Here is a 17,710-nt window from a genome sequence, read left to right as displayed (position 1 = left end):
CAGCCTTCAGGCGCGGCCCGGGGCCGCCAGCGAACCTCCGAAGCTGCAGCAGCTCCCCCGCCGCGTGCTCTGCTCACCTGAACCCCCAGCCCGGGTCACCAACACAAGCGAGCGCCCACGCCCCCCGCCCTGCCAGCCGCGGGCTCCCAGGCCTCCGCCCCGCTCCGCCGCCTCAGACCTGCCGGGTTCGCGAGAACGCGGAGGCGCGCGTCCGCGGGGGCCCCGCCCGCGGCCGTGGGTCCTCTAGCGCGCGCGACGCCGGGTCCCCAGGGTCCAGGCCGGCAGGTGAGACCCACTGCCCACTCACCTCTGCCGGGTCAGAACCGAGGGGCCTGCTCTAAGCCGTTTAAAACCGCTTGGGCCGCCGCACACCCCGCAGTGTCCTCGTTGTTCATTGGTCCTCGGAGAACCGCCTATCGCCCCTTTATTGGTCCGTTTGAAAGAGCTGTGGGCACGCGCCGCCTGCGGCCTTAAAGGGAACGCGCGCAGCTGTGTTTCCCAGGGCTGCGGGTCAGGTGCTTGTCACCCAGTGGCTGGAGGAATGGCTACCAAGGCTTCTGATAGAAGAGCGAAAGGTGTGTGGAAAACTCTGCATTTCCAGTCATGATCACGTTGCCTTTACCTACTGATGTTTAAACTGCTGTCAACATCTCCCTCCCACACCTTTTTTTTTTTTTTTTTTTTTTTTTGGAGAGCTTGCAATCATTCTGTGCTGAGAGGAAAGCAAGAGGCAACTGAGATGTAGTGGAAGGAGCCTCGAATGCTAAATTGTAGTCTTGGACTTCTTTTGAACAAATCACTTTTCTCAGTTGATCTGGACCTCTGTTTCTTTGTGTAGGAAATGGGATAATTATGTTTTCCTTACAAATTTAATGTAAATGTTTAAATTTCCTTACAAGTTTAAATTAAAGACCGTGGTGGCACACGCCTTTGATCCCATCTGAGGCAAACAAATCTCTGAATTTGAGGCCAACCTGGTCTACAGAGCCAGTTCCAGGACAGCCAGAAAAATCCTACCTCAAAAAACAAACCAACCAAACAAACAAACAAAAAATCAAATTTAATGTAAGGATTTAGTACAACAAGCTGAGAGTCTAGGAATGGCCTTTATGAACTACAAGATTTACTTCACAAATGCTTGTGCTTATGAAAAGGAGAGGATTCATTTGATGAAATATGATTGTCAAAAATCTATTTTACTACATTTCATTTATGTGCACTATGGGGTGTGGTACAAGGAAGTTCAAGGACAACTTGCTAAGCACCAGTCCTCTCCTTCCACAATATGGCTTCAGGAACTCAAATTCAGGTCCCCAGACTTGACAGCAAACACCTCTACCCATTAAGCCATCTTGCCTGCACTGTTTTAGTCTTTGAGACAAGGTTCCACTCTGTAGTCCAAGCTAACCTGGAACTGGCACATAGACCAGGATGCCTCAAATTTGTAGCATCATTCTACCTACACCTTCCAAGTACTGGGATTACAGACACGTGTATAACAATGATTTTTTTTTTTTACAAATTTAATGTGAGGATTTAATATAACAAGGCAGAGACAGACCGATCTTTGATTTCAAGGCCAGCCTGGTCTACAAAGCAAGTTCCAGGACTACACAGGGCTACACAGAGAAACCTTATCTTGAAAAACCAAAACCAACCTAAGAAACAAAGAAACAAACACCCAAGAGTTAGAGAAGAAAGATGTGAGTATGGTGGGTCTCACCTGTAATTTTAGCACTCTAGGGGTAGAGGCAAGAGTATGGGATTTGAGGCAAGCCTCAGCTATGTAGTGCATTGGAAGCCAGCCGGGGCTGTAGGATGTTGTCTCAGAACAAAGATTTGGAGACACAAATGCTCAACCTCACTGTTAAATTTGAGTGCAAATTTCTAGGAGGACAATTTTGAGATCTACAGATTCTCTAGCTCAGTAATGCTACTAAGAGGCATTTATTATGCACATATACAAAAAGTGTAAGAATGTTACTGAGCCACTGGGATATTAGAAACAGAAATCTGGAAATCACATGGCCATATAAATTATGGGATGTCCATAGAACACTGCACTCTAGGTACCAACTTGTGTATTAGTCAGAGTTCTCCAGAGTCCCAGTCCCCTGGGATTAAAGGGGTGTACTACCTTGCCTGGGCCTCAGCTTTTCATGGCCATTATGCCTCAAGATCTTCATGTCAAGATACAGGTCAGAAGCCTGTGTCTTCCAACCTCAAGATCTGGATCGCAAATATGTCCTCCCATTTCTGCAATGTGGTTCATTCCAGATGTAGTCAAGTTGACAACCAGGAACAGCCATCACAGCAGAGGTGGGCCCTATTTTGAAAAATGAGTCCAAGAAAGAGTCAGGATTAGAGCCCAGAGCCTGGGAGGGCTGTTACTGCCCAAATGGAAGTGGAAAATCAGGAGAGGCCTGTCTCACGGGAAGGGAGGAGAGGCCAGTTTTAAGCTTGTTTACTCTCAGGTACCAACGAGATGTTTAAATGGAATCATCTAAGTAGGCTTACGAAAGAAGCTGGAAGACTAGATTAAGTCTTAAGTGGTATTGATTTGGGAATTGCTTTCTGTAGAGTGAGACTACAGGGGCAAGAGAGGAAGGAGTGAAAGAGAGGTGGGAAGAACAGTTACATGTAAGGAAGGAGAGGAACTGTGCCCTCAAGGAGTTTGTGGGTAGGCTACTAAAAGCAGCTAGTAGAATTTTTGGAGACCCTCAAGCAGGGGCTCCTTTTGTTACACAATTGTCTTATGAGAACACTAACGCAGCTTGGCCACCCGGCCATAGAAAGCAAAGACAGTAGAATTGCTCCCCTGGAATCTGTCCTCACTGCAGGAGGTGTAATCTTTGGGCCAGGACTCAGGCAGTATGCTCAGAGTAAGAAATATTTATATTTGAGTTAAGTTATATTTGCAAAGCTCAGACCAGCCTCAGTGAAGCCTGTGTGGTGTTTCTTTTGTCTTGCAAACACTGCCTATGGAAGTTTTGGGGGTCTAAGCCTCACCTCCAGGGAATTATTTTTAAGCCAAAATAGCATTATTGCAGATCTATCCAGGTGTCATTCAAAATAAAGTTTAAACTCAAGATTTATGAAAGGTCAGTGAGGCTGTTGAACTTGTAGCAGCATTACAATCTGATCTGCCTACTCTACTTAGAATTATTATCGATTTGGAAGGTTGTTTTTTCCTTTGCATCCTGATAATTGTAAAGGGTTTGCTTCTAGTGAGTTTGTAATCATTGAAAGGTTTTACCTCGTCTTCAGTTTGCTATGTCCACCAACAATATGTCCGACCCACGAAGTCCCAACAAAGTGCTGAGGTATCAGCCACCTTCGAGTGAGTGCAACCGGGCTTTGGATGACCCGATTCTGGACTACATGAATCTTCTCAGCATGATTTTCAGCATGTGCGGCCTCACGCTTAAGCTGAAGTGGTGTGCTTGGGTTGCTGTCTACTGCAGCTTTGCCAACTCTCGGAGCTCGGAGGACACTAAGCAGATGATGAGTAGCTTCATGCTCTCAATCTCTGCTGTGGTGATGTCCTATCTGCAGAATCCTCAGCCCATGACGCCTCCCTGGTGATGCCACCTAGGAGGGTTGGATCCTGGACTCCAGCCCACCTTCTCTCTGGCCTAGTCTTTGGCTGCCTCCGCCCTCCCTCAGCTGCTATCCTAAACTTTCCTAAGTGTGGTCTCTGGGCTCCCAGCTGAATGGAAGGAAGTTGGCCCTTTCTTTGGGACCCTGCTTCTGCTTTGACAGAGATAAACCTGCAGACTTCCCTTTTACCTTCTCTCCCCCAGCCACTGTTATGAGAAACACTGTTCATGTTTCTATATAGTCACTTGTTTTCTTATTGAAACCAGTTGATATAAAACTTTCCACTCTGAAAAAAAGAAAGGAAGAAAGAAAGAAAGAGAGAGAGAGAGAGAGAGAGAGAGAGAGAGAGAGAGAGAGAGGAAGGAAGAAAGAAAAAAAGAAAAGGAAGGAAGGAAGGAAGGAAGGAAGGAAGGAAGGAAAAAAGATTTTACCTCTAGGAATAACTAATAGTCTTACATTATGTATAAACAAACAAACAAACAAACAAATAAAATTGTCTCTGCTTCAATACAAGAAGCTAGGACTTTGAATCGTATATTATTTATTATATGGAGAATATTTTATTAGCTAATCCCTCTGAAGAAAAATTTACTACAAACCTTTGCTTTTATACAAACAAGCTTTAAAGTTTGGGGGAGTAGTTGTAGCTCCAGAAAGATTCAGAGGCAATATCTTTTTCAATATTTGGGGCCTCAGTTATATCCTAGAAAAGTTGTGGCACAGAAAATTCAAGAAAGAAAAGATGATTTGTTTACTTCAAATTATTTTCAAAAGCTTCCAGAAGATAGTAATTGGCTAAGACCTCACCTTAAGCTCAACACAGGAGGACTTAAACCTTTGTTGGATGTTGTCAAGGGGGATGCAAACTAACAGATGAGAGACATATAGCTTGTGTAATCAATTGTTAGCTGTTTATTTTAGTTATTGCTACTCAATGTGCTCACAGCAATTCTTTGGCAAAAGAGATTAATGTGGACTCATCTTTCCTCATCCCCAAGTAAAGTTTTAACATCCTGTTATAAAGCTGTTGTGGTGTTAAGAAAAAATTGTGGGATAGAATCATAAAGGTATTTTGGAAAGAATGTCTTAAAAACCTGAGGAGACATCTATTCCTTGTTTCAAACAGCAATTCAATTGGCTACTGCAAAATACTGATCTTTGGCATACTGCATGGCAAACTCTTTAGGTAAAATTGATAATAATTATCCAAAAGAAAAGTTGTTAAAATTGCTTCTACAAATGCTTTTGTATTTCCTGTAAATTTATGCATGCATCCCAAAAAGAATGCATCTATTGTATTTATAAACAGCCCTTCTATGGGAGAGAAGTATATGTGATTGGATCACATGTTTATTCTCGTGAGTTTCCCTCTACTTCAGCACAAATAATTGAACTATGTGCTATAGTCACTGTTGATTTTTTAAAGATTAATTTATTTCATATATATAAATACACTGTTGCTGTCTTCAGATGGACCAGAAGAGGGCATTGGATCCCCATTACAGATGGTTGTGAACCACCATGTGGTTGCTGGGAATTGAACTCAGGACCTCTGGAAGAGCAGTCAGTGCTCTTAACCACTGAGCCATCTTTCCAGCCCTATAGTCATTGTTTTTAAAGTGTTAAAATCAAGCTTTTAATTTGTATACTGATAGCATATACATAGCTTAGGGCTTACAATTGCTTGAAATTGTTCCATTTTTAGATACTTCGAATTCTCAAAACTTGCAATTGTTTATGCATATACAACTCAAGTTAAGAGAAAGTACTGTTCCTTTAGAGGACTGTCCTTGGACATTTAAGAACTCATCCTGGACTGCCTGGACAAGACCCTTTAAGGCAATTCCACAGCAGATTTGTACCCCAGGCACATTATAGGTCTTACACAAGAACAATTGGCCGTATAATCTCATTCTTTACATCATCAAAATGGTAATGGCTTGAGATGATAATTTGGTATTTTTAGAGAATGTGCATGTCAAATTGTAAAGACGTGTTCTCAGTGTCCTCAGTTTCTACATGTTCCACATAATGGTGTCAATTCTCGAGGACTTATACTTAATCAATTATTGCAAATGGATACTCATATTTCTGATTCTAGAAAAATAAAATATGCAATGTGACTATTGATTCCTAATCAGGCTTTCTATTTGCAATTGCCTTGATAGGAGAAGCAACTAAAAATGCAATTGGTCATTGCCTGCATTATTTTTCTGTGCTTGGTATTCCAAATCAGACTAAAGCAGATAATGAAACTGGCTATTACAGTCAAGCATTGGAGATATTTTGTCAACAACTTAATGTTAACCCATATTACTGGGATTCCTTACAATTCTCAAGGACAAGGTATTGGGGAACTTTAAAACAATATCTTCTTTAAAAAACAAGAAGGGAGAATTATACCCACCCAAGGTCACCAAAAGCACATCTTGCTCTTGTCTTAAATTTTTTGCAAACTGATGCTAAAAGTCAGTCTGTAGCAGATCACCGCTGGCATCCAGTCACTTCCAGCTCATATGCCATGGCTAAATGGCAGGACCCCCTAACTAATATGTGGAATAGTCCAGATCCCATTTTAATATAGGGGAGAGGTTTTGTTTGTGTTTTTTCACAAAAAGAAGACAGATCCCGATGGCTGCCTGAAAGATCGTCAAGTGAACACAGATCCTGAGTCTTCTAGTAAGTATGATTCCAATTATGATGATGGCTAAAAATCCTTATCAGCCAGCTGAGTTCATTTGGAGCATAGACTCCACAATTAGCTGAGAAGTAACATTTTTTTCTATTGATTCTCAAAGCTACCTCTCCCACACAGGGAGGCCAGTGTGGGTCTAATTGTTGCTAGTTTGCAACTGAATTGAATACCTGGGACATCCCCACAGACAACCTTAATCCTGTTGCTTTTAACTTTTGATTTTGTATTTCAAGCAGATGGGTTATCTCCATACAGGCTCGCTTTCAGCAAAGCTCAGTTATGGCAGTTATTCATCGCTATGAAGAGATGCATTGAGTGCATATTGTGGCTTTGGTCTGAATGGGAAAACGGTGTGCTATGAGGGCCAGCAGCCAAAGATGGGCAACTGATAATTTTATGACTTTTTTTTTAAGGATTTGTTTGTTTGTTTGTTTGTTTGTTTTATGTATGTGAGCACACTGTAGCTGTACAGATGGTTGTGAGACTTCATGTGGTTGTTGGGAACTGAATTTTAGGACTTCTGTTCGCTCTGGTCAACCCCACTCGCTCAGTCCCTGCTCTCTCTGTCCCAAAGATTTATTTATTATTATACATAAGTACACTATAGCTGTCTTCAGATGCACCAGAAGAGGGAGTCAGATCTCATTACAGGTGGTTGTGAGCCACCATGTAGTTGCTGGGATTTGAACTCAGGACCTTCAGATTCTATGACTCTTATCAACCTAAGACAGAGGCATGTGCCAAGAGGCTGTGTTTGTTCATAATAAACACTAAAAGGCTGTGTTTGTGCAAATAAACACAAGCAAGCTGCTTGTGGCCTCTGGGACGGGTAAGAGAAAGTCTAGGCTTAGTCTTAAGCCAAGCACGGCCACCAGCCACCATAATTCCCAGACAGGACCATGGAACATGGTAAATCTTATGGTAAATCTTATGCCCCAGACCAGCTAATTTTTAATAAATAAAAAGGGAGGAACTGGGCCCAGCCTTGAGCTGGCTGAATCAGACCTTGTTTTGCCACAGTTGGCTAGCCCCTAGGGTGGAGTCTTCCAACCTAGGTGAAGTCTATTGTCCTTCCACATCTACAGCTTCTTGCAAGAAGCCACTACCTGCTGAGCAGATGAGCTCATTTTCCTGAAAAAGACACTGGCATAGTGGGAGATGGGTTTCCCCCCTTTAAAAATCAGACCTTAGAATTAAAACATTGAGCCTCTATCAGAGACCTTTGTCTTGGCTCGTTACTTCTCTCACCATCCTTCCTATCCATCCCCAGCTTTCCTTTCAGGAACCCAGTAACTCATGGCCGCTGGCAGCTACAGAACTAGTCAAAGCAAACAGTGATCTTTGGACAATGGAGAAGGAATATACAGAAACAGTCTTCTCCAAGTACCTGGTCACCGGTACATATAGTTTATTTAAATACTGTCAGACATAATAAGAATGCAATGCACTTAAAGGAGAGTCTGATGATTACCTCAGATTTGCTCAATAAAGGATGTGCGTTGTCTGGGTTCTGATGAGCTTTAGAAGAAGACGGCAAAATCTTTTTGTCTTCAACCTTATTAGGAGGTATGTATTAGATATCTGAATCCACTCACTTATTCATTTGACAAATATTTACTGGATACCTAGTTTGTGGAGGGATGGTTTTAGACATTTAGACTAGACAGTGAACAAAACAGACATAAAAAAAAATTCCCTCCACTCAAGGAGTTCATGTTATAGTGAGGAGAAATAGGTAATCAACACATAAATTATGTAGTATGTTCTTAGACTTAGAGTGTAATTTTGTATATACATGTGTTGTGCATGCATGTCGAGACCAGAAGTAGACATCAACTGTCTTCCTCAATTGCTCTCTACCTTTTTTTTTTCTTTTTTTAAATACAGGGCTCTTATTGAACTTGGAGACCACCAATGTAGCTGGACTGGCTGCCTAGGAAACTCCAGGGCTCCTCCCGTTTCCACATCTCCAACACTGAGATTGCAAGCATAAATGACCATATCCAGCTGTTGGTATTAGTGATTGAACTCAGGGTCTTCCTGCTGGCACAGCAAGCACTTTACTTACTGTCTGAGGCATCTCCTCAGCTCCCCTACAACACTCTGCAGCCCTGGCTAGCCTTGGACCTTGCTGTGCAGATCAGACTGGCCTTGAATTTACAGATCCATCCATCTGCCCCAGTTCCCTGCACCACCACCACCTGCCTAGGCGTGGTCAGTGCAGGTTTTCTGGAGATGATATTAGAGCTGACTTGAAGGTGAAGGCGTTAGTCATGATTTTATGTAGAAGTGTCAGGCAGAAGCCCTATGTTTGGAGCATACCTGGCAGGTTTGAGATACAAGGAGGCTAATGTAGCCAGAACAGATGAATAAGAGGTAGGGGGAGATGAATCTGAGAGATCATGGAGGACAGGGAGTGGCAGGACCTGTTAAGGTCTTGCAGAAGCCTACGTGGTACCTTGTTCATAGTAGGTGCTCAGTAAGCATTTGACCAAAATTACCTGTTGCAGCCCAGATAATTTTGTGTACTTAAATTTGTGACTTCATCCCAGGAGCCTCCCAATGATTCCACACTAGTGTAGCACAGCACACTACATAGCCAGGATCAAAGCAAATGCTGTATTCTTAGAACCAGAGAGAGAAAGCTCGTGTGGGTACTGTGGCTGCTGGATAACTCTTAGCCATTTTGAATAGTCCGTGAGGGTCAGAGCAGGTGCTCACTCCTGTTTATAATCATAAACTGCATCCCGGTCCAAACCTCCCAACCCTGAGATGTAGAGCTGTAATTTCAGCCTAAGAGAAACAGCTTAAATGATTCGATTCCTTCTGCCTTCAGCTGAAGTGCTCTGAATTATCCTCTGGAGAGAATGCTGACACTAGTACACATCTCAAGTGGCTGTGGGATTTGTGCTTTAACTGGTCTCCAAGATCACCAAGCCTTCCCTAGCTTATTACATTCGGTTACAGTTAATAGGTACCAGTTAAATGAAGGAATAAATAACTTTTTTTTCTTATAATCCATTTTCCAGCCCCCGAAATGCAGACTATTCTAGGGAAGTTTGACCACAGAAACATTATCCTTCCTCATAAAAGAGGAAGGAGGCAGAGGGAAAGCTAGAAACCTCATTAGCCATCCACAAGCTCTTAAGGCACAGAGGAGATAAACCACAGGGAAGGACAGGCTATGTGAGTTCCTGGCTTTTAGGTCCAACACAGTGAAACAAGCCTCGGGTTTAAACTCAGAATTTTGGGCTATCTGAATCTATTTTAACACTATGCTAAGGCAGTCAAAGTTTGGAGCTGGAGTCTTAACTAGAAATGAAACTGTTCCCTATGTGGAGCAGGAGAATGGTCTAGAGGACAAATGAATAGGCAAACAAGGGAATGCTGGGAAACAGAGACTGGCTGAACACTAGCGTCATCTTTCTGTGAGGAAAAGCCATAGACATTGGGCCAACAGAAAAGGGACTCCATTGTTTTCCCCTCTGTTGGGTGGAGTTGCAGAGGGGGCAGGGCAGGCCTCTGTGTACGTATTAGGCAAGAGGTCTATCAGTAAGCTACATTCCCAGAGCCTTCACCACATTTCCTTTATAATTCTGTCCATAAATAGAAATCTGGGAACTCTTCAAGTGTTAGTAGCCTTTCCTCCCTTAGCTCTTGCAAACACTTCTAAGCTGCTAATTACAAATTGCCTCCTTTCTTTAGGCCTAGGTTCAGATAAGTGTCAGTTCATGTCACAGAGACCTTCCTGTCAGGGTCCGAGAGATGGCTCAGTGGGAGCAGTCATGCTTGTTCCCATGACTGATGCCTGAGGTCACAGAACTACTGATTCCCATAGGTTGTCTCTGACATGCCACATATATGTGCATAGTCATGTTACACACACACACACACACACACACACACACACACACACAAAACCAATTCTCTTCATAGGATTGTTCTATGGGCCACAGACCTTTTAACCTTAAGTTCCACTGTTTGTTTTTATAATACTGAAAGGCAGTGACTTCATTTTCAATGTAATTTGAGAAAATATAGTTTGTTTCACTGGTATATATATATATACATATATATATATATATATGTATATATATATATATATTCCATGCTTTCAGTACCCACAGAGTCCAGAAAGTGTTAGATCTCTTGGAACTGGAGTTACAGGCAGTTATAAGCTGACATGTGGATGTTGGGAACTGAACCTAGGTCCTCTGCAGGAGCAGTAAACACTTTTTCTTTTGAGACAGGGTTTCTCTGTGTAGCCCTGGCTGTCCTGGATCTCACTTTGTAGACCAGGCTGGCCTCGAACTCAGAAATCCGCCTGCCTCTGCCTCCCAAGTGCTGGGACTAAAGGCATGCGCCACCACCGCCCGGCTTTTTTTTTTTTTTTTTTAGCAGTAAACACTCAACTGCTGGGCTGTTTCTCCAACCCATTTTGGTGATTTTTAAAACTATATGTATGTACACTCATACAGACCTACACACCTTTTTCGTGCCTACACCATGAGTGTGCCTGGCTCTCATGGAGGCTAGAGGAGAGCATCAGATTCCCTATAAGTGGAGTTATAGGGGGTTGTGAGCAACCATGTAGTTACTGGCAACAGAACCCAGACACTCGACCAGAGCAGCAAGTGCTCTTAATGGCAGAGGCGTCTCTCCAGCCCATTTTATTCATTTTTAAAAAGGATTTATTTATTTTATGTACGTGAGTGGCTCTCTTCAGACACTCCTGAACAGGGCATTGGATTCCATTACAGATGGTTTGTGAGCCACCATTAAACTCGGGACCTCTGGAAGAGCAGATGTGCTCTTAACCTCTGAGCCATCTCTCCAGTCGATGTTTTATTCCTTTTTAAAAGATAGTCTCACTAGACCAGGCTGGACTCAAACTCACGATATTTGTGTCCCAGGCCCCCAGAGTGCTGGGATTATAGGCATGTGCCACCATAAGTATAGTTTATTAGAATTCTATGGTGCTGTGTGTTTGTGTATATACCCAGAGGCCAAAAGACCACCTTGGGTGTCATCCCTCAGGAGCCATCCAGACAACACATCCTCACATACACACTGAAACAGAGGTTCTTACTAGCCTGGAGCCTACCAGCTAGGCTAAGCTGCTGGCCAATATGCCCCAGGGGTCACCTGTCAGTATCTGTCCAGTGCTGGGATTTCAAGTGCATGTCATCAGTCCTCCCCTTCTCCCTCCCCCTCCCCTCTCCCTCTGACAGAGTCTCATTATGTAGCCCTGGCTAACCTTGTTCACTAGAGCAGGCTGGTCTACCATGACTGCCACCGTGCCCGCCGTAGATGCCACACAGAATTTTATTTTCGGGGAGAGGTTCCATGGGCTCTGGGAATCAAATGTAGGCCCTTGCATTTGCAAAGCAAGGCATTTACTGACTGAACTATAGTCAGTATATGCCTAGTCCCAGCTTGTTAGACTCTGACTCATGCTCTTCAGTATGGGGCTCAGGCTTTACATCCGGGGAGCCGGAAGAGGAATCCTCAACCCTCCCTCAGACTCAAGATTTTTCTTTGTAAATGAGATTTTTTTTTTTTTTTTAAAGAATGTGTGTGTGTGTGTGGGGGGGGGGCTGGAGAGATGGCTCAGAGGTTAAGAGCGCCGACTGCTCTTCTGAAGGTCTTGAGTTCAAATCCCAGCAACCACATGATGGCTCACAACCATCCGTAATGAGATCTGATGCCCTCTTCTGGGGTGTCTGAAGACAGCTACAATGTACTTACATATAATAAACAAACAAACAAACAAATAAATAATGTTGGGGAAGAAAGGGTTTAGTTGAACTTGAACTAGTCTGTTGAGTTTTGTTTTTGGCACACCAGATCACTTACCAATCAAATCCAAGTCTTTTTCTTTTTTTCTTTTTCATTTTTTTTTATCTTATTCTTTTGGGGGAAAGAGAGGGTGGTGAGGGCACAGTTGCTAGACTCCAGACACTGTGAGACCAGGCATTGTTTAGGTGGTACTTTGAGAGGGGACATAATTCTAGCAACAGTTTAGGATTTAGAAAAATCAACCATTGAGAAACTTGAAACTAAACTCTACAAGCAGCATAGTATTCGGGCTAGAACATTTCCAACTTTTCACTGGAATAATACCCAGAGAACCTGAGAAGGGCTCCTTAGCATCTTATTCCTGCCTCAAGATTCAGTGAACACATTAGGAGAATGTAGGTTTTTGTTTTTGTTTTTGGAGACTCTGTTTCTTCCTTGTAGCCTTGTCTGTCCTGGAACTAGCACTGTAGGCCAGACTGGTCTTGAACTCACAGAGATCCTCCTGCCTTTGCTGGGACTAACGGTGTGTACCACCACATCCTGGCAGAATGTAACTTAAAAAAAAAAAAAAAAAAAAAGGGCTCCGAATGTGTGTGGTGCTGGAGATAGAATCCAATTCCCGTTCCAGGATTTTTCATATCACATTGGACACTTTTGCTGGTTACCATCATTGCAAGGCAAAGTTGAGTTCTGTGACACGGGAGTCCTCAATGAATGAAAACAGGATTCATGGTATATATGCCCTGACACTGGCTTTGGAACCTGGAGACATCTCTAACGATCATGATTGTGGTCCTGTCCTGACAGGACCTCAGGCAGCTTCTATCAACCCAATGAGCTGCAGCCAAGGTGAACCTCTCTGTCATCCGTCCTCTAAAGGAAATCAGGCTGACATATCAGTCAACTCTCTCACCATGTTCTCAGGCTGACATATCAGTCAACTCTCTCATCATGTTCTCAGGATGACATATCAGTCAACTCTCTCACCATGTTCTCAGGATGAGTTGAAACTCCGACACAAACCTTACACCCCTTATTTCCCTCCGTGGATCACACATCTCTGAAGACATTAGAGGTGATGTCCCCAAGTGGGTTTTCCACAGAATGGGGTCTTCCAGATAGTGCAGGTGCAAGAGTAGTCATGACTCCAAGCCAGCCAAAATAATTAAGAAAGCTAAATTTATATTAAATTATCATAAAGCCCTAAAATACTGAACATAGTGGTTAAATAACTCCAGAAAGTCCAATCTCTCCAGTGAGTAATGTTAAAATCATTACACATGAGCATGGGAAAATCGCTTCCATTAGTTTAGGACAGAGAGATTTTTGCCCTTTTTACAGAGTAAATCAGTGCTCAAATAGATATTTCCTCAAATTCGTCCTTTCTACATTCTGAACAGCCCAAGTGCAAAAAGATCCTTGCCCCTTTCCACTCAGGAGGACACCACGCTTCTGTTTCCCCCCCCCCCCCTCCTCCCCAACTATGGATTTAAAGGCTCAAGTGCTGCCTCATTCTGTGTGAAATGTCCATCTTTCCTCTTAGAAGTGGCACTGTACTTTTCTCAATTGGTTTACTGGAAAAGGCCATTGGCCTGCTCTGGCTCTGTGTGCAGACATATATCTGGGCCTAGCTAATGACAACAAGACTAATGGTTTGACATCTGTCTCTTACTCGTAATAACTGACCAGAAAAGATTTGATCTTGTTTGTTCATGCGATGCCTGGCTGCTGATCTCTGAATAGCAATAAACCATGAAAGATGTTTTATGTCAGGAAACTTCCCCTAAAAGTCCTCTCCTCCATTCTCAGCACCTGCCAATCTCTCCTGTGCTTCGGTTTCTATGGAGAAGTGCCTGAACTTGCTCTGGACTGGTTCTCACCACCTCTCCACTCCTTGCTTACCACTTTACATCTTCACTGACCCTCCTCATCATTGGACATTAGCGATTGAGGTGACACAGGACCGGTTAGAGAAAGCAAGGCTAGACTCCCCTCTCTCAGAAGTAGAAAAACTGGGATGAGATTCTAGGGCAGCACAAAAAAAAAAAAAAAAAAAAAAAAAAAAAAATCTCAGCTCCCCTGAGAGAAGCCCTTGGCCTAAAGGAGCATGAAGCTAATGCTGGCACTTTAGTGTGGACAGGGGCTGAGAAGAGTTGGCACATGACCTTTACCACCCGAGAGCCACAGGCTGTGTCCATGAACTTGGATCCCTGAGCACTTGAGAATGAACTCAAGAGGTTCAACCTCACAATTCTCCTCCTGAGCCCCTGGGTGTCTTGTGTCTCTCTAGTTGCTCTTTCTGACCATTTAGGAAAATGTTGAGCCAGTCTTTGAAAGGCTGTGACAGAATTGTTTCCCTTAGAATCCCACAGAATGGAAGAGAGAAGAGTAGAATAGGTGAAGCTCGGGTAGGATGCTATGCTTTCTTTGCAGAGCTTCTTAAACGTTCTACAAGTCTGCTCTCCAAGGCCCACCCAATGTTCACTCAAGCTCACAGCATAGCTAAAGGCTTAAGAAAAGTACGGCCCATCACAGCACCAGGAGGGAATTCCTATTAGTGAGTTGCCATGGCAGGAGCTATCCAGTTATCCAAGGTAGAAATGGCCCCAGACATTCCAGCAGGAGGAAGAAGAGCCTAAGCCATTCCCACACTTCACCTGTATCACAACTGACAAAGCAGTGACTTCTGGATGAGGAGAATGTCCACTGCCAGCAATGGACATGATTCCAGGGCTCGAATCCCCGCCCCCCAAGGTTTTTCATAATTACCAACACTTGAGGCTGGAGGTTTCCCAAGCACCCAGACCAGCTGGGCTGCTTCTTCCTTCTCTCAACCTCTGTCCATTACCTTTTAACCTGTGACCTCCAGTCCCAGCCCCTGGTAGGCCAGTTCACAGGGAGGCCATCATGCCAGCTGTGATGGGGAAGACCAGAGTCTTATATCATGAATTGCATCGGTGCTGTGGGGCAGGCACATAGGATGCCAGGGCAAAGGGAGACGGAGCTCTGTGCTGACAAGGAATCACACTGAGCCCAGCTTCAGGGGGCCCAGGATAGAGTGCAAGAGGTGAAGTTCATGGTAAAATCCAGGTCTAAATTCTTGAGATGTGCCCTCACTTCTTGTCCCCAGGTAGTTTTGGACTCAGATGAGTAACAGGTTCTATGGGGGCTCGGGAGCACTTTGGGGTGGGAGGAGGAAGATGCGTGCATGGGAAAGGGCCCGCGTTGTTATGTGAGCACAAGGATCAGAAGTCCACAGAGGAGAATGAACAGGCAGGCAGGGAAGAGAATGTGGGCAGCACTTAGACCTGGCTTTCTGAGGAGAGCTTGCGTTCGTGTTTCCAGCCTGTGTCTGGCAGAGAGCCCCGTCTCTCCGGAGTGGCTGCAGTGTGAACACTGCTACACTCAGACTGCTCTTCCTGAAGCAGCTGCTCTGTCTCCGTGTCATCTAGGGAGCCAGAGCTGGCCTGGATGGACACTGTGTCTGTCTTCATGCATACGTGATCCCGTAGAAGGCCCCCCCTGGAGCTGCGCAGTTGCTTGAGGTCACCCCATTCAGCGTCATCCCCAGCCAGGAGGCGGATTCCCTCTACAATCTTGATCTTCTCCTTGGTGTAGCTGTGGTCAGGTCCACCCTGAGGTAGAGAATGGAGACACATGGTCGGTTGGCATTCTATAAAGGTCCTCATGGTGAGCTGAAAATGGAAGCAGAACTGAACCCAAGTGGCTAGGGTGGACAAAACCCTCACAGACTGCTAGATCAATGTGGCCAAAGCAAATATGAGGTCCCACCTAAGGGCAACTGCCATTAGATAATTACATCATCACAGAAGCAGGGGGAAAACCATGGCGTTTGGTTCTACACCAGCCATTTACTAGCTAGGTTATCTTGAGCAAATTACTTAACACTTCTAAAACCCAGTCTTCCCATCTGCAGTGTAGAAGAGCAGCATCTACAAGTTACCCCAGTTATTGTAAGGGTTAAGTGAGGCAATCCATGGGATGCGACCATTAGAGCACTGGACACAGGACACGCTAAAACATGCCAGCTTTTGTTATAGTGTCACCATGGGTTACTAATGGGACATCGTGCCGATATAAGAAATCCAAAGCAACCAGAATGCATTTACATCATGAGTCGTCTGTTACAGCATCCCTGTAGTTTATTAATGGGACGTCATGCAGATATAAGCAATCAAAAACAACTGGCAGAAGCAATTCAGTGTGCCTGCATTCAAAATCTTTATGTATTGGTTTGCTTTGAATGATCTTTTTAATTGTGATAAGAAAATTTGGGAGGTAAGATTTGGGGAGTGGGACTTGGGAAATCATTGTATTTGTGTTCTTTTATTATTATTATTATATATTTCTTTATTTACATTTCAAATGTTATCCCCTTTCCTCATTTCCCCTCTGAAAACCCACATCCCATCTCCCCTCCCCCTGCTCACTAACCCACCCACTCCTGCTTCCCTGTCCTGGCATTCCCCTACACTGGGGCCCTTCCCAAGACCAAGGGCCTCTCCTGATGTCCCACAAGGCCAAACTCTGCTACATATGCCACTGGAGCCATGGGGTCCCTCCATATGTACTCTTTGGCTGGTGGTTTAGTCCCTGGGAGTTCTGGGGGTACTGGTTGGTTCCTATTGTTGTTCCTCCTATGGAGCTGCAAACCCCTTTAGCTCCTTGGGTTCTTTCTCTATCTCCTTCATTGGAGACCCTGCACTCAGTCCAATGGATGGCTGTGTGTGTATCTGTGTTCTTAATGAGCCTGTAACCTGTAACTCTTTGAGGGAGGATACTGTGGAATTGCTTCCATGAAGACCATCCCTGAGTGATCTGCATCACTCTAAAGATAGCTTTAACTTTGGCTTAAGTGTCCTCCTTTATGTACTCTTCAAGGGCAGCCTCATTCCTGACTTGTGGGGTATTCCCAGGATTATCCTGCCACCACTAGGAGCAAAAGGGCCATTGTAGCTTGGGATCTGTCACCGGGGTAGTTTCCTCACTCCTAGTCTCCAGCCATTGCTTTCTGTTAGTAACAGTTCCATTCCACAGACAGTTATTAAGGCCCTACTTTAAACAGATGCTATGCTAGGTTCTTGATGATGGGTTGTCTGCCTTGTAGGAGTCCCTTAATCACACAGAGAGATAGAGGTAGTTTGCAAACACACAGGCTCTCATTCACCCAGCAACCCTCTGAGCTGAAGTGAGTTTGAGATAACATGCAGGCCCCTCGAGAGTCCTCATCACAGATGCACTGGGTAAGTTAGGGAGAAGCAGGGTACATGGCAGAGGTAGTTCGGGAAACACCACTTTCTCTACACACACAGAGCAACGGGTACCTGAACTCAAGAGGCAATCAGAAGAGAAAGGGTGAAAGGCTATCAGAGGGATGGAAGAGCTGCTGAGGAAGAAGCAGAAAACAAAAGAAAGAGGTCAAACGTTTTCTCTTTTTCTTTTGGCTGCAATGGGGATGGATCCAGGGCTTGGCACAGGCTGCACATGCACTGAACTGCTGAGTCAGGTCTTCAGACCTAGTTTTTGGTTCTAACGGACAGCCTTCATTGTGATTCTTTTCTGGGACAACCCACATTCTAGGAACTCAAGAATCCT

At 44.3% G+C, this 17,710-nt stretch overlaps 2 protein-coding genes and 1 pseudogene across 7 annotated transcripts in view; 1 reads left to right on the top strand and 2 right to left on the bottom strand.

The window, feature by feature from the left end:
- Ckap5 (cytoskeleton associated protein 5) overlaps window positions 1–411 on the bottom strand; it is a 93,933-nt gene extending 93,522 nt beyond the window's left edge. Inside the window, exon 1 of one of the 4 annotated variants that reach the window (XM_006500342.1) lies at window positions 308–411. The gene's annotated coding sequence lies outside the window, so the exon portion shown is untranslated. Of the gene's footprint in view, window positions 1–77 lie in introns of all 4 variants that reach the window. The other 3 variants (NM_001165989.2, XM_030252170.1, XM_006500343.3) reach the window with 3 other exon arrangements.
- Window positions 412–673: 262 nt separating this feature from the next.
- On the top strand, window positions 674–4,623 carry Gm13770 (annotated as a pseudogene).
- An 8,633-nt stretch (window positions 4,624–13,256) lies between these two features.
- Lrp4 (low density lipoprotein receptor-related protein 4) overlaps window positions 13,257–17,710 on the bottom strand; it is a 56,446-nt gene continuing 51,992 nt past the window's right edge. For all 3 annotated transcript variants that reach the window (XR_374447.4, XR_003952488.1, NM_172668.3), the window contains exon 38: window positions 13,257–15,729. Coding sequence is in view for 1 of the 3 variants with exons in the window: in NM_172668.3 (NP_766256.3) it covers window positions 15,397–15,729 (333 nt within the window). In the remaining 2 variants the exon portion in view is untranslated. The remainder of the gene's footprint in view (window positions 15,730–17,710) is intronic.

Source organism: Mus musculus, chromosome 2 (assembly GCF_000001635.26).
Source record: "Mus musculus strain C57BL/6J chromosome 2, GRCm38.p6 C57BL/6J".
Lineage (NCBI taxonomy): Eukaryota > Metazoa > Chordata > Mammalia > Rodentia > Muridae > Mus > Mus musculus.
The sequence above is the reverse complement of the archived record's forward strand: the minus strand, read 5'-3'. Positions and strand labels throughout refer to the sequence as shown.